Here is a 26680-nt window from a genome sequence, read left to right as displayed (position 1 = left end):
GGGGCCCTTGAATGAACTGGATTCCTTTGAGTGACGGTCCCGCTACGAGGCATTATCAACCTGGAGTGTAGAGAGTGAGTCAAAGCTCCCGGCATGTCAGGTGGGATCAGACGATCATAACTGCTTAAGCCTGAGCTAATAAGCACAGATGCACAGTGGTGAATGGTCAAGCTTTTGAATGCTTCCAGAAGAAATGAGACCCTTTTAAATTCAGGAGTGATCTTAAGAACAGAGTAATAACATGGGCGGGTTTCATCTTTTGTCTTCAAATCAGAGTTCATTCTGACAGGGAGGCATGGTAAATGGGTTCTAATGAAGCATAAAAGACTTTATTCTATTATTTAAACTAGTTTAAAAATTCTTCCCTGAGTTTCATTTTACCTTTTTACCCTTTAGGGCTCTTGTGAATGTCTACTCTAGCTCACCACAAATCTTATTCTGGTGTGTGGCATGTACGTAAATACAGACTGGGGTCAGTGGACATAGGAAGTCATCAGAACACCATATGTAGAGGAAAGCCCTATTTTTCCAGGGCTTGGCCTGTGTCGATTTGTTTTGTAAATATCCACTTCTCTTAGCCACCCTCCCGCACCCCACAAGCCGCTTGACATTCTGAATCCAAAGCCAGGGTCTGGGTTCTGCCGACGCGAGGGTGGCACATTGGGAGCACACGCTCGGGGGCCGGACCGCCTACGCTCAAGTCCTGGCTTGGCCGCCCCATGTCTCAGTTGCCTCCTCTGGAAAGAAGTGTCCATGGTGTCTAGTTTGTAGGGTTGTCGCCTGGTTGAATGCGTTGAAAATATGTAAAGTGTTTGGAATGTTCTCTGTGTTAGCTATTTCAACAAGAGTCTGTTGGAGTGAGAGCACAGCATTGCGTGTTTGAGTCACTTAGTTAACTGGCATGCTCACCTCTAGCTGGGGTGGATGGTGGAGGAAGGTGTGGGCTGTAATCTCCACCCTCCAAGTGAGGATCCATCGCATTGGAAAAGGCAATGCCGTGTCTCTGGACAGGCGAGAGCACTGTTTCGCGCTTTTCTCCTTCCAGAGGGCAGTGGGGTTTGTAAGAAATGCTTTTTAAAATGTTTGCCGCAGAGATTCTTAAATTTCTTCCTGGAGAAGTACAAGCGATGTGTGTGTAACGCCGACCAATGGGAGTTCATCAACAGATGGTATATCCTGGTGATTGTCAGCGACCTAATGTCGATAATCGGATCCATATTAAAAATGGAAATTAAAGCCAAGGTAAGCGGCAACCCATGGTAAACCTTCTTTCTGTTCTTCTGGATGGTCTCAAATACGGTAAGATATGCAGTGCCTCCTCTGACTTGGTTTCTCATGAAGGGAAAACGAAGAAGCGGATGTTCTGTGGAAGGTGATACTCCTATGAATAGCCTCTAGGAAACTTGACAGCATCTTCAGAATAGGAACTGAAGTTGGAGAAGACTGGTGGTTTGGGCGGGCTTTGTTTTTGTTTAAGTTGCAAAAGCAGCAGCTGGCCCCTGAAACCATCGCGTCAAGAGCCGAGGTGCCCATCCATGAGTGATGGGGGCTCTGATGGTGGCGCAAGGGCAGGAATATTTGAGTGCCTCTAGGCGCCTGGCTCTTTGGGTAACTTAGTCGATGTAGTCTCCTGAGTCTTGACTTCTCTCCTCCGTGCTCTGCCGTCAGCTAGCAAATCTTACCAGCTTTCCCTCCTGACCTCGAGGTACCTCCGTCTTGTCCAGCCTGACTGCTTCGGCTTCCTTCAGGCCGTCTTCCTCTCTGACCTCGATCGCTGCAGCTGCCTCATTGCCTTCCCTTCCCGCCCTCGCTCTCCCTGACCCTTCAGTGCCGCCCCTCTGGCCCGTCTTGCGAGCTCTCAGCACTGGGCCCTGTTCAGCCTCTCTCCGTTTGCTTGCAAGACTCCCCTAGCCTGTCCTCCAGGCCCAGCACTGCTCAGGGGTCACGCCCTCGGGAAGCCCTCCATGACAAGCCCGGCATTGTGTCACTGCACACAGCGTATTGTATTAGAATTACGCTTGTGTGTGCGTCTCCTCAGTTAGAGTCCTTGAGAGCAGGAACTGTTGGCAAATCACGCTGGAGCGTTCTTTCAAAGGTAGCTGAAAGGTATTGTTTGATATTTAACAGACACCATTAGTTTATGTGCTTTAGTGCCTAGGTCAGTGGTAAATGCAATTTCTATTTCAGGATACTATTTGACTAAGAATTCAGTTCAACCAGTCTTAATACTAAAAGGAAATGAAGAACACATTTGGAATTTGTGCTCTGTATTATTTCCTTCTTCAGTGTGAAAACTCTCAGAATCACTGTAGAGAGGCAGGCGGTCCCTTCTTGTCAGTTTAAAGTGAGATTCATAAGCTGAGTGGAGTAGAATATTTTACTCATGCCTGTTTTTTTCATTCCCTAGAATCTCACAAATTACGATCTGTGCAGCATTTTGCTTGGAACATCTACGCTCTTTGTCTGGGTTGGCGTCATCAGATACTTGGGTTACTTCCAAGCATATAATGTAAGGATGTGGCTGTTGGGTAGCACCACTGGGGTTGAGGTCCATTTCTTTGGGCTCTAGTAACTACTTTTTAATTCCCCCCCATTGTGCTGATTTTTTTCAGGTGCTCATTTTAACAATGCAAGCCTCACTGCCAAAAGTTCTTCGCTTCTGCGCATGTGCCGGTATGATCTATCTGGGTTACACCTTCTGCGGCTGGATTGTCTTAGGACCATATCATGACAAGGTGTGTAGCCTCATTCTTCCTTCTACACGTGAAGCACTTGAGACCCTTAAATGTGGGTTTCCAGCACTGACCTTCATCCCACTTTTCTCCAGCACATAACCTGGACATCAGTAAGCATGTATCTTTGCATCGGTTTTCTTTTTCTTTCCCTTTTCCGGATATTGAAGTGGCTTCGAGATATTGAAAGAAGAACTGCAGGGAACCAGAAAGCACATTTCCTGGTTGTCTGGGTCTGGCTTAAGGGGTCACATATGAACCCAGCCTGTCACCAAGTAAGAAGTGTTTGGACGTGAGATCACTGTAATAAAAATGAAAATTAAATGAGGAAAAGTATTACAAAATCTTTCTAATTCAAAATATTAAGGTTTTCATCCAAGTTAACTGAGGAGACTGGAGGAGGATAAAGACTGGTCAGAATGACCATGTTAGGTTTATGATTAAAATGATAACACATCTTGCCTTTGCAGGTGGTTTTGATTTCAGTGTCCTCTTAGTGCCTTATTAAAGGTCAGTATCTGAATTCTAAACTATTGCTGGACTTCAGTCAGTATCATAAGCTCAAGGACATCAAAGTTATGTTCAGCTGTTCTTGTTTTAAAATGATAAATTTGATTCAAAGATATAGCAGGAAATGAAATGAAGTAGGCCTTGTTTTCAAACCAAAAAAAGTAAAAGCAATGACTGCATCTCACAGTTTTTCTTCCCTGGGCCTCTGGCAGTCGGAACAACAGAAACAACAAAAATAAAGCTAATAGCAGCTAACACTTGATGCTATACTAAGCATTTCTCTCTTCTCTATCATTTAATCTCGTCAATAGCCCAGAGTACTGTTATCTTGGCTTAGGTGCTCTACCAGGAGAGAATTAAAAATATAATGATGCTGGTATAACAGCTCAGCCTTAAGTTTTGACCTTGATCGTTGCATTAAACAAAACACAGTCAAATCTAGTTTACAAACTCTTCACAAAAATCGAGCAGTCCACAAAACTTAAACGTTCGGTATTGTCCTACTAAAATAAATCTTAGTAACTTGGCATCCACCCAGGCTTGCTCCTCTTTAAGTGTTTCATTTAATATGGCCAAAGAGAATTACCGTTTTCCTATCTGAGAAACTGTATAATCAACAAAGTGCTAATCTCTGGGTTACTAGTAAATCTTGGTAATCTTATTGCTTTCCAGTTCCATTCCACTGCTTTAAAGGTGACTCATGAGTAAAAATTGTTCTTCGATGTTATCTCTCTGATCCGGAGAACTGTCTTAGTGCCCAGGAAAATGTACATTTTTCTTCCTCGCTTCTTTTATGGTCTGGATGCTTTGCCACATTTTTGCCACTAGAGGGCAGTGTTGCGCCACGCGGCATAAATACTGAGCCTCCGAGGCCCGTGAATCAAGCGGTCCTATCTCCGCTGCCCTCCGCCTTCCCTACGCCATCATTATTTTGGAGGGTGCTCAGAAAATGTTGCTTGAATTTCACTAAACTAGCTACCATTCTGAAGTGCTGTGTGCTAGGTAGATATGGTGCCCATGTTCTTTACCTCCCTTGCTAGGTTAACCCTTCCAGTAGCCCTGCGGGGAAATTTCCTTTGACAGAAAATAGCGATCTTAATATGTTAATTTTCCTGAGGTTGTATAGTTAGTGAATGGCAGAGATAGGACGCACACCCAGGTCTGCCTGACCCTAATACACATGCTTTGAGCAATACCCCGTAGGGCTTTTCTTCTTTTCTTGGTATTATCTAAAACAGACCATTACAAGAGAGCATTCAGTCTGACTCAAGAGTAGATCAGCCGTGAGAGGAAAGCCAAGTAATCAGTCTTATTTCTTTGCATCAAGGTTACCTTGTGAACAATGATGTTGTTTGCTTTGTGAGTCTGACTGCATTTTCATATGTTCAGTTCTGTTCGAGCCATGTCTATCCTTTTAAGTTTTCTAGTAGTCACATTAAAAAAAAATTTTTAAAGAAACAAATGAAATTGATTTTCATTATATATTTTATTTAACCCAATATGTTTAAAATATTACTTCAGCCTGTATGCAATATAAAACATTGAGATATTTTACATTCCTTGTTTTAGGTACTTAGTCTTTGAGATGTGGTGTGTATTTTATCCCGACAGCATATCTCACTTTGGACCGGCTGCGCATCAGATGCTCCGTAGGCACCTGTAGCTGGTGGCTGCCATATTGGACGTTTCACCTCTTGACTTGTGTCTCTTACTTAATGCCAGCCTTTCACTTCTCCCCCCGAGGAGTAGAGAGATAAGAACTGTATCTCTGGGGTTGTCTAGCAGGTCTGTTTATGGCTTCTGTCTCCCAGCTCTAGCCAGGCTGATATATTGCGGAAATGGAGTTGAGTTAATTCAGTGAATGCACTAGTCAGTAGCATGAGAAAACCTTCAGTCTGGATCTGGACTTATGTGCTTTTCTTCTCTGTGTTACTTCTTCTTTGAGTCTGAAGTTAGAAATGTTTACTGCCCCTGCACGTCCCTCTCCAAATTAACCCAACTTGTCGGAATTTTCAGGTTCTGCCAGTCAGTCAGTATCTGTTGAATCAGAAGACCTTCAGGATTGCCTGGAGCCTTGAAAAACAGCACCATAGTGAGCATTTTCTAGAATTTCTAGAACCACAGCTAGCTTGGGTGTGGAAGCGAACTCTTTCTTTAAAAAAACAAACAAAAAACTCTGAAGAGGAGGTATCGGGAAAACTAGAATTTCACCCTGCTGTTTGTATGGCAGCAGGAATCTCACATTTCAGCTTTGAATTTTCCAGTTAGACATCAGATTTCAATGGTTCAACTGAAAGAGTATAAAAATACAAGAAGTGTCCCACCAATGTTGACTCCAGCACTAATGGGTGTTGGCACAGCGCCCTTTCAAAATGTCTGGGCACGGCGGGCTGGAGACTGTTGATGTTTAATAATTCAAGATGAGGGAAGGAGGAACGTTACTCTCATGTGGCTTTGACGTTTCCCCGAGGACTTTCCGAGGAATAAACCATTGTCTTGCGTTCATTGTCCCCATTTTACAGATGAGAAGGCAAAGCACTGAAAAATCGTTGGACTTGGCTGCTGCCCTCGGTAAAAGTTCAGCAGCACCCGTGTTACATTTGTGCTCTCAAGGCCTCTGCTTTTAGCCAAGCACCTCTCTTATTCGAAACAACTATCAGCTGGTTAAAACGTTTTATCTGAATGCTGCATGAGGTTCTTAGCACCAGCTCTTGAAGCAAATTTTTATGTCATTCTCTGACATAAGCCATTGCAGGTTATGTTTTCATTCAAATGAAAGTTCTTTTTGGCTCAACTGCAAAATTATCATTTGTGGAACAAATGCTTGGGTTCTCACTATGTTCCTCTGGAACCTGGGAGGACCCTTTACGGAAATATTCATTTAATATTTATTAAATGTCTACTATGCACCAAACACTGTCGGGTTCTTCTAGCCCAGGTTCTTGGAGGGCAGGGACCATGGATTATTGCTCTTTGTATTGCCCGTGTTGAGTGTGATGCATAGAGCATGGTAAGGACTCAGCAAGTTTGCTGAATGAACCAGAAACAGAGACACAACAGTATCTGCTTTCCAAGGACTTACAAGCTTGTAAGAACCAAAAAACAATTTCCTATGAATGCAGTCCTTCTAGACCAGAAGCGCATTAGGACCTTATTTCTCCTTACCTTGGGTATTTTTTTTTAGTCTCTAATTTTTTTTATTGAAGTATAGTTGATTACAGTGTTTCAGGTGTACAGCAAAGTGATTCAGTTACACACACACACACACACACACACACACGTATTCTTTTTCAGATTCTTTTCCATTATACATTATTATAAGATATTGAATATAGTTCTCTGTGCTATACAGTAGGTCCTTATTGTTTATCTGGTTTATATATAGTAGCATGTATCTGTTAATTCCAAATTTCTAATTTCTCCCCCCCACCCAGCCTTTCCCCTTTGGTAACCATAAGTTTGTTTTCTGTGTCTGTGAATCTATTTCTGTTTTGTAAATAAGTTCATTTGTATCATATTTTAGATTCCACATATAAGTGATATCATATAGTATTTGTCTTTCTCTGTCTGACTTACTTCACTTAGTGTGATAATCTCTAGGTCCATCCATGTTGCTGCACATGGCATGATTTCATTCTTTTTGATGGCTGAGTAATATTTCATTATATATATATATATATATATATATATATATATATATATACACCACATCTTCTTTATCCATTCATCTGTCAATGGACACTTAGGTTGCTTCCATGTCCTGGCTATTGTAAATGGAGCTGCTATGAACATTGGCGTGCACGTATCTTTTCGAATTAGAGTTTTCTCGGGATATATGCCCAGTAGTGGGATTGCTGGATCATATGGTAACTCTATTTTTAGTTTTTTAAGGAATCTCCGTACTGTTCTCCACCTTGGGTATTTTAAAAGCTGATTTCTACTATGGATTTTGGCCACTGGAACTGGCTCACAGCCACTTCTTGTGGGACGAAATGATAGAGTATGTTCCAATGACTTACCTTATTGGGTCTCTGTTTAACTTTTTGGTGGGTTAAAATAAATCTCACATGCCCAGAGAAGAGGGAGCTGGATAACATTAATGCTGAGATGGATTTTGTGTCTAGACTGATTCTGAGTAACTACACAGGAAACTAAGGGATGAATTTGCTTTGTGCCCACCAACTTGCAATTCTGGAACCCGAAACACAGACTTGTAGGGGTTCTTGACACTACAGAAAGGAATTGGCCAGATTCCAAAAGAAACTCTGAGAAATAGGAATGATTAATGGTGCTGTCAGAGTTGTAATTGACGTCCATAGAAACCAACTTGAATTTCATTGTCTTAAGGCTAGTGGTGGGGATGGAAACTATTTAGTCTGCGAACTGGCTGTCTTACTGGTAAGTTATCTGCATATTAATAAGTGATTTGCTCAGATGGATGTTCCCTCCAGATCTCTGTAGATAGCGACTTTAGTACTGCTGTTCAGAGAGACCATGGGCCTGATTCTTGTTTGGGGTACATTTATGTACCCTCCCTTGGTTACAGACTTTACCCCATGCATCCAGCCATGGAGCAGGGAGGGTAGGACCTGGTGTTTGCTTGTTGGCTGGGGTACAGAGAAGCGTGTAGAGAACAATCAGAAGACCAACCAGTAGTTTCCTCTGTGGTTCTTACTGACACAGAGAGCAGACTAGAGCTGCCAGGGCAGTCTGTCTTGATGCAGACTTTGAAATGGCCCTTCAACGTTGGCTTCATCGGACACAGACAACAACGAACATACCAGATGAAGAGAATAAATCCCATGATTTAAAGACAGAGAAGATGGCTGGGTGTTGTGAGAGAAGGGGGCACACACAGGATGTTAATACTGCCATGAAGGGATGGAATGAGGCCACACAAAGGAGGAACCTTACTCCAAACTTCTTGCTTTGGATTTCTGCTTTGCCTCCACACTTTGAATATTGTTAAGCAAGAGACATGACCTTGAAGGCTATATTCTCTGAAGTTTAGATTTTACTGCAGCTTGGACTGGAAGCTGAAGAAACTGAAGTAAAGAAGGCTTCCTTGGAGGTTTCTGTAATAAGTATGTAAGTGTTGACATCAGAGTGGAGTAGAAAGAGTGGGTCAGAGAAACATCATAGGAACAGACAGACCTTATTAGATTGTAGAGCAGGAAGATAAATGGATTCAACATACAGTATTTTGTTTTATAAATTCATTTATTTATTTATTTTTGGCTGTGTTGGATCTTCATTGCTGCGTGCAGGCTTTCTCTAGTTGCGGCGAGCGAGGGCTACTCTTTTTTTTAACACCTTTATTGGAGTATAATTGCTTTACAATAGTGTGTTAGTTTCTGCTTTATAACAAAGTGAATCAGCTATACATATACATATATCCCCATATCTGCTCCCTCTTGTGTCTCCTTTCCACTCTCACCATCCCACCCCTCTAGGTGGTCACAAAGCACCGAGCTGATCTCCCTGTGCTATGCGGCTGCTTCCCACTAGCTATCTGTTTTACATTTGGTAGTGTGTATAAGTCCATGCCAGCGGTGGCTACTCTTCATTGCAGTGCGCAGGCTTCTCATTGCGGTGGCTTCTCTTGTTGCAGAGCACGGGCTCTAGGCACATGGGCTTCAGTAGTTGTGGCTCATGGGCTCTAGAGCGCAGGCTCAGTAGTTGTGGCACACGGGCTTGGTTGTTCCACGGCATGTGGGATCTTCTCGGACCAAGGCTTGAACCCGTGTCCCCTGCATTAGCAGGCGGATTCTTAACCACTGTGCCACCAGGGAAGTCCCTTTTTTTTTTTTTTTTTTTTTTTTTTTATGGAGTAGAACGAGTGGGTCAGAGAAGCATCATAGGAATAGACAGACCGTATTGGATTGTAGAGCAGCGAAGATAAATGGATTCAACACACAGTTTTGTGTTTTTTAAATTGAAATATAGTTGATTTGCAATATTGTGTTAATCTCTGCTGTACAGCAAAGTGATTCAGTTATACATACATATATATATATATATATATATATATATACATTCTTTTTTCAATATTCTTTTCCACTATGGTTTATCACAGCATAATGAATATAGTTCTCTGTGCTATATAGTAGGACCTTGTTGTTTATCCATTCTCTATATAGTAGCTTACATCTGCTAACCAAAACCTCCTACTCCATCCCTCCCCCTTGGCAACCACAAGTCTTTTCTCTATGTCCATGAGTCTGCTTCGTAGATAGGTTCCTTTGTGTCATATTCTAGATTCCACATATAAGCGACACACAGTTTTAAGCACTTGATTATTCTGGAGTAATTTTTCTTTGGTAGGAGACTGGAATCACTGACAGAAATAGGGAAATTTGGAAGGACAGCACGTTTTCTGGGTTCAGGTGGTAGGAGGTTTTATTGTGTTGCATGTGAGCTAGTAGCACGACTGCCAACTGGAAATGTCCCAGAGACATTCATGAGGGACTTGGCTGCCCCCAAAGCCACACTTACTGACTTGATGGATGTATAGGCCCCCACCACTGAGGACAGAATTGGTTCACAACTCTACAGTAACTTGTTGCATCTGCATTTCTGAAAACTATATTGCCTTTTGCCTATTAAGTCATTATCATTCTTGACATAGAAGTTTTTCGCATTCATCTAATATTTAACCCTCTGACCCCAGAGATGTTCATTCATTAAGCACCTGATGTTTGCTTTTAGTCGATGCGGCAGTCATTTGTCAACCACGTAAGCCAGAAGGGGGCTGAGGGATTCCGGGGACATTCCACACCGGCCCCTGCTCAGCTCTGCCCCTCAGGGCTGTCACGTGTTCAGTCAGCCTCCAGCTAACTACCTCATGTCACCGCTTCTACCTGGCCCCTCAAACTCACCTCGTCTAGAACTGAGTCCAGCAGAGATCCCTCCCCCGCCCCCTTCTGGACTTACTTTCTCTCCAGTTTCCTCCTCAGTTTCCTGTGGATTCCTTGCAGTCCTGGGCCCCTGCACTCACTCTCACTGGCATCCAGGCCCTGGGCTGTTCTCATTCTAGGAGATCTTCACAAGCCGTGGTTACCATTTAGAAACCCAGATTAGATACTGTCCCTTGTCTTTTTGTTGTTGTTGTTCTGGAATTTATTTTTATTTTTTATTTTTTTAACATCTTTATTACAGTATAAGTGCTTTACAATGGTGTGTTAGTTGCTGCTTTATAACAAAGTGAATCAGTTATACATATACATATGTCCCCATATCTCTTCCCTCTTGCGTCTCCCTCCCTCCCACCCTCCCTAACCCACCCCTCTAGGTGGTCACAAAACACCCAGCTGATCTCCCTGTGCTATGCGGCTGCTTCCCACCAGCTATCTATTTTATGTTTGGTAGCGTATATATGTCCATGCCACTCTCTCACATTGTCCCATCTTACCCTTCCCCCTCACCGTACCCTCAAGTCCATTCTCCAGTAGGTCTGTGTCTTTATTCCCATCTTGCCCCTAGATTTTTCATGACCTTTTTGTTTTTGTTTTTTTTAGATTCCATATATATGTGTTAGCATACGGTATTAGGTTTTCTCTTTCTGACTTACTTCATTCTGTATGACAGACTCTAGGTCCATCCACCTCACTACAAATAACTCAGTTTCGTTCCTTTTTATAGCTGAGTAATATTCCATTGTATATATGTGCCACATCTTCTTTATCCATTCATCTGTTGATGGACACTTAGGTTGCTTCCATGTCCTGGCTATTGTAAATAGAGCTGCAATGAACATTTTGGTACATGACTCTTTTTGAATTGTGGTTTTCTCAGGGTATATGCCCAGTAGTGGGGTTGCTGGATCGTATGGTAGTTCTATTTGTCGTCTTTTAAGGAACCTCCGTACTGTTCTCCATAGTGGCTGTATCAATTTACATTCCCACCAACAGTGCAATAGGGTTCCCTTTTCTCCACACCCTCTCCAGCATTTATTGTTTGTAGATTTTTTGATGATGGCCATTCTGAATGGTGTGAGGTGATTTCTCAGTGTAGTTTTGATTTGCATTTCTCTAATGATTCATGATGTTGAGAATTCTTTCATGTGTCTGTTGGCAATCTGTATATCTTATGAGAAATGTCTGTTTAGGTCTTCTGCCCATTTTTGGATTCGGTTGTTTGCTTTTTCAATGTTGAGCTGCATGTGCTGCTTGTAAATTTTGGAGGTTAATCCTTTTGTCAGTTGCTTCATTGCAAATATTTTCTCACATTCTGTGGGCTGTCTTTTCATCTTATTTATGGTTTCCTTTGCTGTGCAAAAGCTTTTCAGTTTCATTAGGTCCCATTTGTTTATTTTTGTTTTTATTTCCATTTCTCTAGGAGGTGGGTCAAAGAGGATCTTGCTGTGATTTATGTCATAGAGTGTTCTGCCTATGTTTTCCTCTAACAGTTTGATAGTTTCTGGCCTTACATTTAGGTCTTTAATCCATTTTGAGCTTATTTTTGTGTATGGTGTTAGGGAGTGATCTAATCTCATACTTTTACATGTACCTGTCCAGTTTTCCCAGCACCACTTATTGAAGAGGCTGTCCTTTCTCCACTGTACATTCCTGCCTCCTTTATCAAAGATAAGGTGACCATATGTGTGTGGGTTTATCTCTGGGCTTTCTATGCTGTTCCATTGATCTATCTTTCTGTTTTTGTGCCAGTACCATACTGTCTTGATTACTGTAGCTTTGTAGTATAGTCTGAAGTCAGGGAGCCTGATTTCCTCCAGCTCCGTTTTTCATTCTCAAGATTGCTTTGGCTCTTCGGGATCTTTTGTGTTTCCATACAAATTGTGAAATTTTTTGTTCTAGTTCTGTGAAAAATGCCAGTGGTAGTTTGATAGGGATTGCACTGAATCTGTAGATTGCTTTGGGTAGTAGAGTCATTTTTACAATGTTGATTCTTCCAATCCAAGAACATGGTATATCTCTCCATCTGTTTGTATCACCTTTAATTTCTTTCATCAGTGTCTTATAATTTTCTGCATACAGGTCTTTTGTCACCTTAGGTAGGTTTATTCCTAGGTATTTTATTCTTTTTGTTGCAATGGTAAATGGGAGTGTTTTCTTGATTTCACTTTCAGATTTTTCATCATTAGTGTATAGGAATGCCAGAGATTTCTGTGCATTAATTTTGTACCCTGCTACTTTACCAAATTCATTGATTAGCTCTAGTAGTTTTCTGGTAGCATCTTTAGGATTCTCTATGTATAGTATCATGTCATCTGCAAACAGTGACAGCTTTACTTCTTCTTTTCCGATTTGGATTCCTTTTATTTCCTTTTCTTCTCTGATTGCTGTGGCTAAAACTTCCAAAACTATGTTGAATAAGAGTGGTGAGAGTGGGCAACCTTGTATTGTTCCTGATCTTAGTGGAAATGCTTTTAGTTTTTCAGCATTGAGGATGATGTTGGCTGTGGGTTTGTCATATATGGCCTTTATTATGTTGAGGAAAGTTCCCTCTATGCCTATTTTCTGCAGGGTTTTTATCATAAATCGGTGTTGAATTTTGTCAAAAGCTTTCTCTGCATCTATTGAGATGATCATATGGTTTTTCTCCTTCAATTTGTTAATATGGTTTATCACATTGAGAGATTTGCGTATATTGAAGAATCCTTGCATTCCTGGAATAAACCCCACTTTATCATGGTGTATGATCCTTTTAATGTGTTGTTGGATTCTGTTTGCTAGTATTTTGTTGAGGATTTTTGCATCTATGTTCATCAGTGATATAGGCCTGTAGTTTTCTTTCTTTGTGACATCCTTGTCTGGTTTTGGTATCAAGGTGATGGTGGCCTCGTAGAAGGAGTTTGGGAGTGTTCCTCCCTCTGCTATATTTTGGAAGAGTTTGAGAAGGATAGGTGTTAGCTCTTCTCTAAATGTTTGATAGAATTCACCTGTGAAGCCCTCTGGTCCTGGGCTTTTGTTTGTTGGAAGATTTTGAATCACAGTTTCAATTTCAGTGCTTGTGTTTGGTCTGTTCATATTTTCTATTTCTTCCTGTTTCAGTCTTGGAAGGTTGTGCATTTCTAAAAATGTGTCCATTTCTTTCAGGTTGTCCATTTTGTTGGCACACAGTTGCTTGTAGTGATCTCTGATGATCCTTTGTATTTCTGCAGTGTCAGTTGTTACTTCTCCTTTTTCATTTCTAATTCTATTGATTTGAGTCTTCTCCCTTTTTTTCTTGATGAGTCTGGCTAATGGTTTAACAATTTTGTTTATCGTCTCAAAGAACCAGCTTTTAATTTTATTGATCTTTGCTATCGTTTCCTTCATTTCTTTTTCATTTATTTCTGATCTGATCTTTATGATTTCTTTCCTTCTGCTAACTTTGGGGCTTTTTTGTTCTTCTTTCTCTAATTGCTTTAGGTGTAAGGTTAGGTTGTTTATTTGTGATGTTTCTTGTTTCTTAAGATGGGATTGTGTCGCTATAAGTTTCCCTCTTAAAACTACTTTTGCTGCATCCCATAGGTTTTGGGTCGTCATGTTTTCATTGTCATATGTTTCTAGGTATTTTTTGATTTCCTCTTTGATTTCTTCAGTGAACTCTTGGTTATTAAGTAGTGTGTTGTTTGGCCTCCATGTGTTTTTGTTTTTAACAGACTTTTTCCTGTAATTGATATCTAGTCTCATAGCGTTGTGGTCAGAAAAGATACTTGATACGATTTCAATTTTCTTAAATTTACCAAGGCTTGATGTGTGACCCAAGATATGATCTATCCTGGAGAATGTTCCATGAGCACTTGAGAAGAATCTGTATTCTGTTGTTTTTGGTGGAATGTCCTATAAATATCAATTAAGTCCATCCTGTTTAATGTATCATTTAAAGCTTGTGTTTCCTTATTTTCATCTTGGATGATCTGTCCGTTGGTGAAAGTGGGGTGTTAAAGTCCCCTACTATGATTGTGTTACTGTTGATTTCCCCTTTTATGACTGTTAGTATTTGCCTTATGTATTGAGTTGCTCCTATGTTGGGTGCCTAAATATTTACAATTGTTATATCTTCTTGTTGGATTGATCCCTTGATCACTATGTAGTGTCCTTCTTTGTCTCTTGTAATAGTCCGTGTTTTAAAGTCTATTTTGTCTGATATTAGAATTGCTACTCCAGCCTTCTTTTGATTTCCATTTACATGGAATATCTTTTTCCATCCCCTCACTTTCAGTCTATATGTGTCCCTAGGTCTGAAGTGGGTCTCTGATAGACAGCATATATATGGGTCTTGTTTTTGTATCCATTCAGCCAATCTATGTCTTTTGGTTGGAGCATTTAATCCATTTACATTTAAGGTAATTATTGATATATATGTTCCTATTCCCATTTTCTTAATTGTTTGGGGTTTGTTATTGTAGGTCTTTTCCTTCTCTTGTGTTTCCTGCCTAGAGAAGTTCCTTTAGCATTTGTTGTAAAGCTGGTTTGATGGTGCTGAATTCTCTTAACTTTTGCTTGTCTGTAAAGGTTTCAATTTCTCCATCAGATATGAATGAGATCCTTGCTGGGTAGAGTAATCTTGGTTGTAGGTTTTTCTCTTTCATCACTTTAAATATGTCCTGTGACTCCCTTCTGGCTTGCAGAGTTTCTGCTGAAAGATCAGCTTTTAACTTTATGGGGATTCCCTTATGAGTAGTTTGTTGTTTTTTTCTTGCTGCTTTTTTTTTTTTTTTTTTTTTGCGGTACGCGGGCCTCTCACTGTTGTGGCCTCTCCTGTTGCAGAGAACAGGCTCCGGACGCACAGGCTCAGCGGCCATGGCCCACAGGCCCAGCCGCTCCGCGGCCTGCAGGATCTTCCCCGACCGGGGCATGAACCCGTGTCCCCTGCATCGGCAGGCGGACTCTCAACCACTGTGCCACCAGGGAAGCCCTCCCTTGCTGCTTTTAATATTTGTTCTTTGTATTTAATTTTTGATAGTTTGATTAATATGTCTCTTGGCGTGTTTCTCCTTGGATTTATCCTGTATGGGACTCTCTGTTCTTCCTGGACTTGATTAACTATTTCCTTTCCCATATTAGGGAAGTTTTCCACTTTAATCTCCTCAAATATTTTCTCAGTCCCTTTCTTCTTCTCTTCTTCTTCTGGGAACCCTATAATTCGAATGTTGGTGCATTTAATGTTGTCCCAGAGGTCTCTGAGACTGTCCTCAATTCTTTTCATTCTTTTTTCTGCTCTGCAGTAGTTATTTCCACGATTTTATTTTCCAGGTCACTTATCCGTTCTTCTGCCTCAGTTATTCTGCTATTGATCCCTTGTAGAGAATTTTTAATTTCATTTATTGTATTGTTCATCCCTGTTTGTTTGCTCTTTATTCTTCTAGGTCCTTGTTAAACGTTTCTTGTGTTTTCTCCATTCTATTTCCAAGATTTTGGATCATCTTTACTATCATTACTCTGAATTCTTTTTCAGGTAGACTGCCTATTTCCTCTTCATTTGTTAGGTCTGGTGGGTTTTTATCTTGCTCCTTCATCTGCTCTGTGTTTCTCTGTCTTCTCATTTTGCTTAACTTGCTGTGTTAGGCGTCTCCTTTTCGCAGGCTGCAGGTTCGTAGTTCCCGTTGTTTTTGGTGTCTGTCCCCAGTGGCTAAGGTTGGTTCAGTGGGTTGTGTAGGCTTCCTGGTGGAGGGGACTGGTGCCTGTGTTCTGGTGGATGAGGCTGGATCTTGTCTTTCTGTTGGGCAGGTCCACGTCTGGTGGTGTGTTTTGGGGTGTCTGTGACCTTATTATGATTTTAGGCAGCCTCTCTGCTAATGGGTGGGGCTGTGTTCCTGTCTCGCTAGTTGTTTGGCATAGGGTGTCCAGCACTGTAGCTTGCTGATTGTTGAGTGGAGCTGGGTCTTGGCGTTGAGATGGAGATCTCTGGGAGATTTTTGCCATTTGATATTACGTGGAGCTGGGAGGTCTCTTGTGGACCAGTGTCCTGAACTTGGCTCTCCCACCTCAGTGGCACAGCCTTGATGCCTGGCTGGAGCACCAAGAGCCTGTCCTCCACATGGCTCAGAATAAAAAGGAGGAAAAAAGAAAGAAAGAAAGAAGATAAAATAAAATAAAATAAAGTAATTAAAATAAAATATAAAACATAATTATTAAGAAAAAAATTTTAAGTAATAAAAGAAAGAAGAAAAACAAATGGACAGACAGAACCCTAGGACAAATGGTAAAACTAAAGCTATACAGACAAAATCACACACAGAAGCATACACATACACACTCACAAAAAGAGAAAATGGGAAATATATATATATATATATATATATATATATATATATATCGTTGCCCCCAAAGTCCACCTCCTCAGTTTGGGATGATTTGTTGTCTATTCAGGTATTGCACAGATGCAGGGTACATCAAGTTGATTGTGGAGATTTAATCCGCTGCTCCTGAGGCTTCTGGGAGAAATTTCCATTTCTCTTCTATGTTCGCACAGCTCCCGGGGTTCAGCTTTGGATTTGACCCCGCCTCTGCATGTAGTTCACCTGAGGGCGTCTGTTCTTCGCTCAGACAGGACAGGGTTAAAGGAGCAGCTGATTCGGGAAAGCCTGCAACTAGAGAAAGCCTGCATGCATCAACGAAGACCCAACGCAGCCAAAAAAAAACATTAATTGCTTAGACCCAGTAATAGGAAAAAAACATTATGCTAAGAAACGTGCATTGCATTGTTCTTTATAATAGCAAACATGATTGGCATGTCCAGTGAAAGGGAAATAGTTAAATTTGACATTTCCAAGGAGTGGTTCCATTATCTAACAAATGCTAAATATGAATAACATAAGACTATGTTAAATAGAAAAGAAAGAAGAATCTGGATCAAGAATTGTTAGATGATATGACCACAAATATATAAAAAGTGCAAAGGAAAAAAACTGAGGGAAGTGTCAAGAGATGATCTTTGTGAGTGTGGAGGAAAGTTTTGAGTAACGCTTTCCTACGCGTGGTATTCCAGATTCCCTAAAGTGAATGTTAATAACAATGGCAGCAACAACTTCAACAAAACCAGCTAACTAGATACTTCTCTGCTTCTTTGGCTAATATGTCTCAAAAGCTACTTTTGGTCTCCCCCGCAGTTTGAAAATCTGAACACAGTTGCTGAGTGTTTGTTTTCTCTGGTCAACGGTGATGACATGTATGCGACCTTTGCTCACATCCAGCAGAAGAGCCTCCTGGTGTGGCTGTTCAGTCGCCTGTATTTATATTCCTTCATCAGTCTTTTCATATATATGATTCTCAGCCTTTTCATTGCAATTATTACAGATTCTTATGACACCATTAAGGTAAGCAGTTATTATTTCCTGCCAAAAAACGATTGCAAATTCTGTATAGATCAGAACATGGGAAAATACTATAATATTTTACTTACTTAAAATACTGTAGTTTTACTTAGATTTTGAGGTTTTGTAGAAAAGAAACTTTTTAGATGCTGGAGGTTAATTTAAATATGCATTTAGGACATTGTCCCTGGTGCCCAGTGGATTGGTTTGGAGGTGTGGTGGGAAAGAGAAAGGAAATGGATAAAGATGGGCTGAGTTTGGTAAATCAAGTAGTTGGGCTGTCGGTCTTGGCACTGACAGGTGTACCTGCCTGTCCCGGAACTTAGACTTTGAGTAGTAAGTCTCAGTGATAAGGGGTGACCGTCATCCTGACAAGTGTCCAGATATTGGCACACCTCATACACTGGATGCCGCTCGTGTGGTGCAGGTTTCCTTTACATTTTAAAAGCTAAGCCTTTTGTGGCTGTTTAGCCTCCTGCCTTCCTAAGCCACCTGGTGGGTTGTGTGTCCTTTCAGACTAGGTCCATTTAACTTATGTGTAGCGTGAAGGAAGCTCTGCTGCCTCGGGGGCAGTGGTGTCTCCGCAGCAGATGGTCATGCTCAGAAAATCCTGTTTCGGGGCCAGCATCTGAGCAACCAGGGGTGCCATGTCCGTGTCTTGGGGTGTTGTCCTCTTCTTGAACCCTTCTCAGACTATCTCAGAAGAAGCCAGTCCATTGGAAATACTTCTGAGCACTTTGTGCGCAAGGAGATGCGTGTTCCTGTGGGAATGGGTGGTTGGCTCCACAGCGGGGCTGGCCGTGGGGGGATGAGCAGTGCCCTGCTCACAGTGGGAGCCTGTCCTTGACGCGGCCGTGTCCCCGTGAGTGCGCCAAGCCTCGGTGACCTGGTGGATGACCTCACTAAGTGTGAGGGGAGGGGTCTCTCAGGGTCTTTATGTCTGCTTGGAGGGACCTACTGCCTTCTACCTCACTAAGTGACCAACTTCTACAAAAGTAGAAGAAATGGGGATTACTTCCCAGCCAGACTCTATGGGCAGTGTGGGGAAGAGGAGGTCTTACCTGGTCTTGCAATTAACGTGAAAGCTTTAGACTTCTATTTCCTTCACTCCTTTAATTAACACACCTCTCCCCTGCCCCACCATGGCTTGATTTCTGGAGTTTTCCTCTGGATGGCTCTTTGTTCCCATGGCTGTCTGTTCAAGCCATGGTGACCCTGGCTTGGCTTTCAAGGGACTGATAGATTGATTGATGATTGATCATTGTTAATGTCAGTTCTTGGATCTGTGCTAGCAACGTGGGAGAGTTTTATTTTAGCAGAGATGGATTTGGTTTGTTGACAAGAAGCAATTTCTCTCAGTATAACTAAGGTAACAACACTGTGCACTTTTTAAAGAAATACCAACAGAATGGGTTTCCTGCCACGGATCTTCAGGAATTCCTGAAGGAGTGTGGTAGCAAAGAGAAGTGTCAGAAAGAGTCATCAGCCTTCCTGTCCTGCATCTGCTGTCTGAGGAGGTCAGTACTGTGTTCAGTCGGGTCTCTGTGCTCCCGGGATGAGACGCCCTGCTGCCTTAACAAAGGGTCCTCCCAGGTCAAATGCTACACTCAGGAATCAGCTGACTGGGGGAAATAATGCATCCCTCTTTGCTTTCCTCCCACTGTAATTGACTTTAGAAATGAATTGTTTCTTATAGAACAAGGTAGAAAGGTACATGACATGGTTGAAATCTCTTGGGAATATTATGAGACTGTTTTGAGAAGGCATGAGCTATGTCCCTGAAGTCGAGAGGGTGAGCTGGCCAAAGGAAGAGGTCAAAGCTCTTCTTTTTAGAGATGGAGTTCTGGGAATGTCAAAGGTGTTTTCCCCTTTTCGCAATCTGTGGTACAAATAACCTTCCTTGAGCAGAGCAGGAAACCTGCTTGAGAGGAAGCCGTACGTGTCCTTGGCTGCAAACAAATCAGCTGATCACCTGCTGTGTGCTCGCCATTCATCAGTGCACGTGCAAAAATAGTCTGGACCTCAGTGGCAAAGTCTCCACATAGTGGCTTGGGGGACTAGAAAGGGGGTCAGATGAGGATAATTTTCTTAATTATGCCCATGTTTGTTTTCGTCTGAAGTCAGGAGTAGGGGTTGTTAACTGCAAGTACCCCCTACTCATGTGTTTCGAGAAGGATTCTCTAAACCAGATTCCTGAAGGAAGATGGGAGAACATAATTGCTACTTAAAATCCCAGGATGTATTTTCCGTTAATCAATTCATACTGCAACTTGGGATTTGAAATGGTATGTTGGAGCATTTCCAAAGAATGTCTGGTAAATATGAAATGAGGTCTTCTGAGAAGAGTTAAGTTTTTACAATCACAGTTTATCCTCTCAGAGCATTGAAGTGTTGCCATGGAAGCAAGGATAAAGGGAAATTACTTTTCTTTATAGGCAGCTGCCTCCTAGGAGGCACCTTGTATTATAAGGAAAGTCTCTCAAAGTTGCTTTTCTAATATGTAGTTGACTGTAAAGAAAAAAAAAAAAAAGCATTTGAGAATGTGGTTGTGAATTCTAGAAAGTAATGGATAGGTTTTGGTGTTTGATTTTTGGGCCTCAGTTTATACCACAAAAAGCCCTGGGAGGTTGTTAAATGGTTTCTTTGCAGCCATATGGAATGAGTGAAAGATTTAAGGAGTGAACTTGGAAGATTGGACCTGAGTGGTGAGAAGAACAGAGCAACGTCAGCAGACAGTCTTCCCTAAGACATGCTAAGGGTTGTAGAGAGGGTGCCTGGTGCGGAGGCAGGTCTGCCCATTGTGAGGAATGAAAGGATTAAATGGAACAGAAGAGTCCACCAAAGGAAATCAGCTGAAGAACTAAGACGCTGAAAGTTTTGAAAAAAGAGGATATCAAAAATAAAAACAGAAGTGGCTGAAGGTGGTCATGGGTGAAGTCAGCTAGATCAGTTTTAGCTGAATAATCAGATCAAAGCCTGGAACCTAGGGCGGTCTGGATGGACCCTGCAGAGAGTCAATGAGGGTCATAGGGCCTGATGAAGGAAATGGGTTGTACTGGGGCCTTGGAACAAGTGATGGCTTTGGAATCACCAAAAATTAAATACACCTGGATGTGTTTAACAGCCGGAAACCTAAGAATGGAATAAAATTGAGGAAGGCTATGAATGGAGAGTACGTATTGGAGACAGACCTCACTGAGGGAACCTGGGGAAGAAGGGCCTCATAAGACTTGGTGTCTGGGCCCCTCTCCAGTGCCCATGACATGCAACCCAGCTATCACAGCTCCACCTACTCTGGAGCGTGGCCAGGTTGCTCTTTTTCAACCAAGCAGTCCAGCAACCACCACAGATTCAATCTCCCACAGACTGATTCTCCCTTGAATAGTTGACTGAGCCCCTAGCCACATGGTCAGAACACCTGGGTTTTCATTTTGGACCCTGCCAATTACTGAATGTGTCCCCTGACCTTTCCTAAACCTCTTGGTTCCTCCAGTGTCATCAGAGTGGAACAGGTAGCCTCTGCAACCTCTTCTAGTTCTAACGTGATCTGGTTCTTGGGAGAGATGTGCTTGGTTGAGCAGATACAGAGTTAACCTTTCTTCTCTACCACAAGGAGGAAAATCTGTGGTTCTAGCCATTGAGAAGCTTTGTCAAAGGGAGATGGAGGGTAGGCAGCTCCTCAAAATGACCAAAAGCATCTAGTCAAACCTCCAATAATGTAAATTGTCCTTCTTAAGTTTTCTTCCTCTTAAATGTCACACTCAGCATGCCAATAACCTATGTATGCCTACATGATAGAGTATGTGCGGCGAGCCGTTTCCGACCAGCAGAATAACGAGCCGCCACACGCAAGATTCTTCTCGTATCACACTTTATTGGAGCACAGCTTGGTTGAAAAAAGATGGAAGGAAGACCCCGCAATCCTATAGCAGTCTGCTTATATAGGGATTAAGAACATGTGTCGCTCTGTGATTGGCTTTCGCCGATGGTGCGATTTGTGAGCCAGCATCGGATAGGTCGCTACTTTAAAACCTCATTAGCATACTTAGCGCAAGCGCAGTGGCCACAGGAAGGATGACTCAGCTTATTTCAGCTTCCTGCCGCGTAGCAGTTAGCTGACCGCGCCCTACAAGTATGTATTCCTGTTCCATCTCAAAGATTTTTAAGCCATTGTTCTCTTTTCTCTTTCCTTGCCTTCCTTTCTATTACAGGAATGGAAGCGATGACCACTTGATGCTTATTAACTAAAATCCTCCTGCTGAAGATAATCGGGTTTCAGGTCTCCATATCAAGTGACAATGAAGAGGGCCCCCAAATGGCTTGGACCAGCACTTCCAAAAATACTGATTGTGGAGTGGGAAAGAGGACTGGCTCTGAGCTGTCTGAATAGAACTGAAGTTTCAAAATTCCTTTTTATAAACTTGGATGATGAAGACTAGACTACAGTCAACTACTGGGCATTGGTGTAATAGAGCAGTGCTGGTGAAATTCTGTATTAGTCTTTTAATTTATGACATCACAATGTTGGGATGGAAAAAAATCACATTTCAGAGTGTGCAAAACAATGGTGTTTAAAGCCATGCATTTGAAGATATGAGTTTATCATCAAATACGGGTTTGTCTTAAAAGTGATTCTTGGGTTAGAAGACATTTGTTAATTCATGGTCTGCACAAAACTGAAATTGGTTGCAATAACAATTTAGGCACTCAAAGCTGGAGAACTGTTAAGCTTTGTGAAGATTACACTTAAATCAACAAAAAGACCTCTTGCAATGGACATTTCTTGGCTTATTTTCCTGTGGTCCTCTTCTCAGCATGATATGAAACTGTCGGCAAAGTCAGTGGGATAAACTGGAAACAGTCATTTGGACACCTTGTTACTACTTGTGCTAATTGTTGATTGTACACACATGACATGTGGACATTATACTACAGCAGTGGTCATTCATTTTAACAACCAAACTCCACCGTGGTGGGGATTTACCCTTGTCAAGCAAGGAAGATGGTATTTTTTCCCAAATAAATTAAATTAACTTTTATCATAACATATGGAACTCCTACTACTTCTTAAAAATGTATTGTCTCTTAACATCTACTTAGTGAAAAATTCGGATCACATCTCTATCAGCTATCTGGTCTCCAAAAGGGATTTCCCACTTTCTTAAAAGCAGTGAAGGAGATATAGGGGCTAGTTATTCAAGAAATATTTATGAGAATGACTTCAGATTAAGATCACTTCATGCATAGATTTAGTTCATACCTGAGCTATTTTAGGGGTCAACTATTTTAAATTTACTGGTGAAGAGTAGGGTTTGAATTAAGTAGGACTCTCATCCCAGGGCTCTCCCTCTTTTTATCCTCCTCCCCACCAAGCCCCTGCCAGAGTCCCTCTGGTGCCCCACTCCTCTTTCCATGCCCCCATACTTTCTTCATGTGCTCACACCAAATCTAGGCCAGGAAAGTCTTCCAGTTAAGGCCATTAAAGTCTGTAGGTGGGTGACTCAGGTCTATACACAAAACACTTTGCTAAAATTATCATTTAAGTTATAAACTACTTACCAAAAATGTCAAGAGTTATATTCAATTTTTTTTTTTTTTTTTTTTTTTGTGGTACACGGGCCTCTCACTGTTGTGGCCTCTTCCGTTGCAGAGCACAGGCTCCGGACACGCAGGCTCAGCGGCCATGGCTCACGGGCCCAGCCCCTCCGCGGCATGTGGGATCTTCCCAGACCGGGGCACGAACCCACGTCCCCTGCATCGGCAGGCGGACTCTCAACCACTGTGCCACCAGGGAAGCCCTCAATTTTTAAATTAAGAACCATTTATCCCGTGGTTCTAGGGTCATTCCCATGACTCCAAAATCAGTGTGCAGTTAGATCACTTATTCACCTCTGAGTATACCCCCAGTACATCGTTTATCTCTGAATAGAATTGCTATTAATGCCTTTTATGTAATCTGCCGCTGTGATGCCGCTGTGACTACCATTTGAAGTGAAGATTAATGACGGTCTTCTATGCTTATATTTTTCTTTTATTGGCTTTCATGTTTCCTTTTATTTCTTTTCCCTCCAGCTGGACAAAACCCTTTCAGGAAGAAAAATCTTTTTTCAAGTTTACCCTGTGTCTGTGGAAACAGTGTTTTCTCTCTTTTTAATAATTTTAAACAATTGTCACCTTGCCAACTGTATTATCTATTTGGATTTTATTGAACAATGTTTTCTCATAGCTCCGCTAATAGACACATCTGGGACAATCCACTTTCTCTCCTTCCCTAGGCCTCCACTTGGAGAGTTCACTGTGAAAGTTAGGAGACACATTCTTTCTGCCTATTGGTTTCATTATGGGATCTCCTGTTCTTTTTGAACGTACCTCCTTGGCTTGCAGTGACTTGCTGAAAGCCAGATGCAGCATCCTTAAGCCTGTTGACTTGGGGTGGTAGAAAAGATCATGGGCGTGGAGGACATCTAGACAGACTTGAGTCAAAATCCCAGTTTATCCTGTAGCTTTGGGGCCCTGGGCAAATTACTTTCTGCTTCTAAGTGATGATGACAAACCTTAAACTGTGGGATTGGCATTTAAGTCAGGTAACTCATGCAAAGCCTGGCACTGAATTGAAACTTGAGCCATTCTTTTCTTTTGATTTTCTGCCATGTTTGTAAGTAGGTTCCATGGGATCGTGGAGGAGTGAAGATGTTAAGACATTTAGTCTGCCTGGGTACCTGTCCTCCTACTATTCAAGTCTCCTTGGACAGGTCATACCAGCCTCAGTTTTCTCATCTGTAAAGTGGGGCTTGCAAGGATTAAATTAGTCAAATTTAAAGTGAGTAGAGCAGGGCATGACTTATAAGTGCTCAGTGAATGTTAGATCTTCAAAAAGCTTTTCTTTCACGGTCTACAAATGTACAAATCTATCACCTGGGCCAGCCAGGAAGATCTTTGCTTTGAAGCGAGCTCATCACACACTTTTGGTGGACTCTGTTAGGACTCTGAGTGTGTAGACACCCATATCCAGCCCTGTCTTGGAGGCAGTGATCAATTCAGTGTCTAAAGTTCACGCAGTTGTACAGGAGCCTGTGGACATGAACAGCCTAAATGCCCTGCCTTCAGGGGCAAAGCTGTCAGTCCTGACGAGAGGGTAAAATTCCCCGAGGTGTACAAGTGTCACGAATCCCCAGTCCTTCACCTTGGGTGAGACCCTCTGTCCTCAGCTAGGAGCCCACCGTCTCAACCAAATTTGTCAGAATGTGTGACGTACAGGTCAGCTATTGCTGATCTGGGGTAGCAAATGTGAAAAGGTGAGAAAGGGTATTTAGGAAAAGGTCTTCAAGAGATTCCAGTCACCGTCTCCAACCCCTGCTGAAGGCTCACATCGTAACAATCGTGGGAGGGTTGCCTGACCCACCCTCCTGCCCGAGGAGGCCTAGGCTTAGCATCTAAGGTTTATGAAAAGCACAGTGATCCAGCCTCTTGATTTAGAGGTTACTAGCTAGTCACCCTATAGTGCCCGAGGGCCTCCCTGTAAAAATAGCCCAGCACTATCATTGAGGTTCAGGGGCCCTAGAGTCATTGGGAAAGTATGTTTCCCGACCTGCTGCTATGGTCTTGGCCATGGATTGCTCCTGACGATATAAAGAGCCGTGATGCTTAGAGATACGATCCCGGATATCTGTATCACTCATGTGTGTCGGCCAATTATTCCAATAACATTGAATAACTAGACCCCATTTTACTACTCACTGGTTCACCTTTATTTTCATGTAACTTGAGCAAACCTTGTTTTGCTACCCATGACTTGAAGTTTGAACATCTCGACCACGGTATTCCAATGACGTAGAGTCTTCCTCTAACAAAGATCTAGAATTTCACATAACTGTAGAACATGCACGAAGTCGCTCTTGTGTGACAGGATGATTGAGGACCTCACAGGCGAAACCCCGAGCGCAGCATCCGGATCTTGGGCACTTCAGGAAGGACAATGAATGATGGCCTGGGAACTGGTGCTGGAGCTTGTGCTGAACACCTCTGCCTCCCCTCCTTGTTTTTTTCTAATTGAGAGGTTCCGAGCTCTCAGTACTGATAAAAGGCAGCTTCGTGGCTGTGTGACCTGTGCATCTGAAAAGGTTTAATGCTCTGCCCTCAGAGTCTTGAAATTCTCAATATTTTTTTAACAGAGGGCCTCACAAGTGATGTAGCAAATTCTGATGATGGGACTGTATAACTCAGCGACTAACAAAATGATTAAAGCATGGCCTTTTAGGAAAAGACTAGGATCCCAGCCTTGTACATTTTCTTTAAAACAATTGAAATGTAACAAAAGGAAAGAGTGAAGCTGAGTGGGAATGCTTTTTGTTGTTTTGTTTGTTTGTTTGTTTGTTTGTGGTACGCGGGCCTCTCACTGTTGTGGCCTCTCCCGTTGCGGAGCGACAGGCTCCGGACGTGCAGGCTCAGCGGCCATGGCCCACGGGCCCAGCCGCTCCGCAGCATGTGGGATCTTCCTGGACCGGGGCACGAACCCATGTCCCCTGCATCGGCAGGCAGACTCTCAACCACTGCGCCACCAGGGAAGCCCTGGGAATACTTTTTAACAGACTTTTGGGTGCACCATTTTTCTCAGTTTCTATTCTCGCAAGTAAGTGGCTGTGGGGCTTCTTCTCATCTCACATCTTTATTTCACAGATTAAACTACTGTAGTTGGTGATATTGGCCAATATCATTTCCATGTCACACTGGCAGGTTGGAGCTGGGCTGCTCACCTTTACCCCCTTCCCTGTGCAATGCCCTGCCCCCTACCCCCCATCAATGAAGAGCCTCATTTTCCGAATTTCCACTTCATGTTTTTCCTTTGACAGAGAATCAGCTTAGGGTGGTTCTTCTAAACTTGAGCATGTGTGCCTAGTTGCCATATGACCTTCCATCTTGCTCAGCAAAGTCCTTTGGGACCTGCTCCACCCACCGGATAGTCAAGCCCTCGCTCCAAGGTCTTTGCAGTCATTTGCTTTTAGGACGAAGGACCCATCTTTGAATGGGAAGCCGTAGAATTGTTCAGCATGCTGTGTATTGGAGAAAATATCATAATAGCACTGGGAAGATTTCAATATGAACCAAATCTCAAAACAGACACTCAAGTTGTTAGGGAAAACAACACAACTCACGGCAATTCCACCATAGGCTCATT

At 42.3% G+C, this 26680-nt stretch overlaps 1 protein-coding gene across 6 annotated transcripts in view; it reads left to right on the top strand.

Annotated features, from left to right (window-relative positions):
• The window catches only part of MCOLN2 (mucolipin TRP cation channel 2), a 62921-nt gene extending 40401 nt beyond the window's left edge, over nucleotides 1-22520 (top strand). For all 6 annotated transcript variants that reach the window (XM_060024600.1, XM_060024639.1, XM_060024633.1 and 3 more), the window contains 6 exons: nucleotides 1093-1242; nucleotides 2408-2509; nucleotides 2613-2735; nucleotides 17302-17508; nucleotides 18901-19022; nucleotides 21717-22520. In XM_060024600.1, coding sequence (XP_059880583.1) covers nucleotides 1093-1242; nucleotides 2408-2509; nucleotides 2613-2735; nucleotides 17302-17508; nucleotides 18901-19022; nucleotides 21717-21753 — 741 coding nt within the window. In that variant the 3' untranslated portion in view covers nucleotides 21754-22520. The remainder of the gene's footprint in view (nucleotides 1-1092; nucleotides 1243-2407; nucleotides 2510-2612; nucleotides 2736-17301; nucleotides 17509-18900; nucleotides 19023-21716) is intronic.
• The last annotated feature ends 4160 nt before the right edge of the window (nucleotides 22521-26680 follow it).

The sequence above is a fragment of the Delphinus delphis genome, chromosome 1 (assembly GCF_949987515.2).
Source record: "Delphinus delphis chromosome 1, mDelDel1.2, whole genome shotgun sequence".
NCBI lineage: Eukaryota > Metazoa > Chordata > Mammalia > Artiodactyla > Delphinidae > Delphinus > Delphinus delphis.
This window is presented reverse-complemented; position numbering and strand designations above follow the sequence as displayed.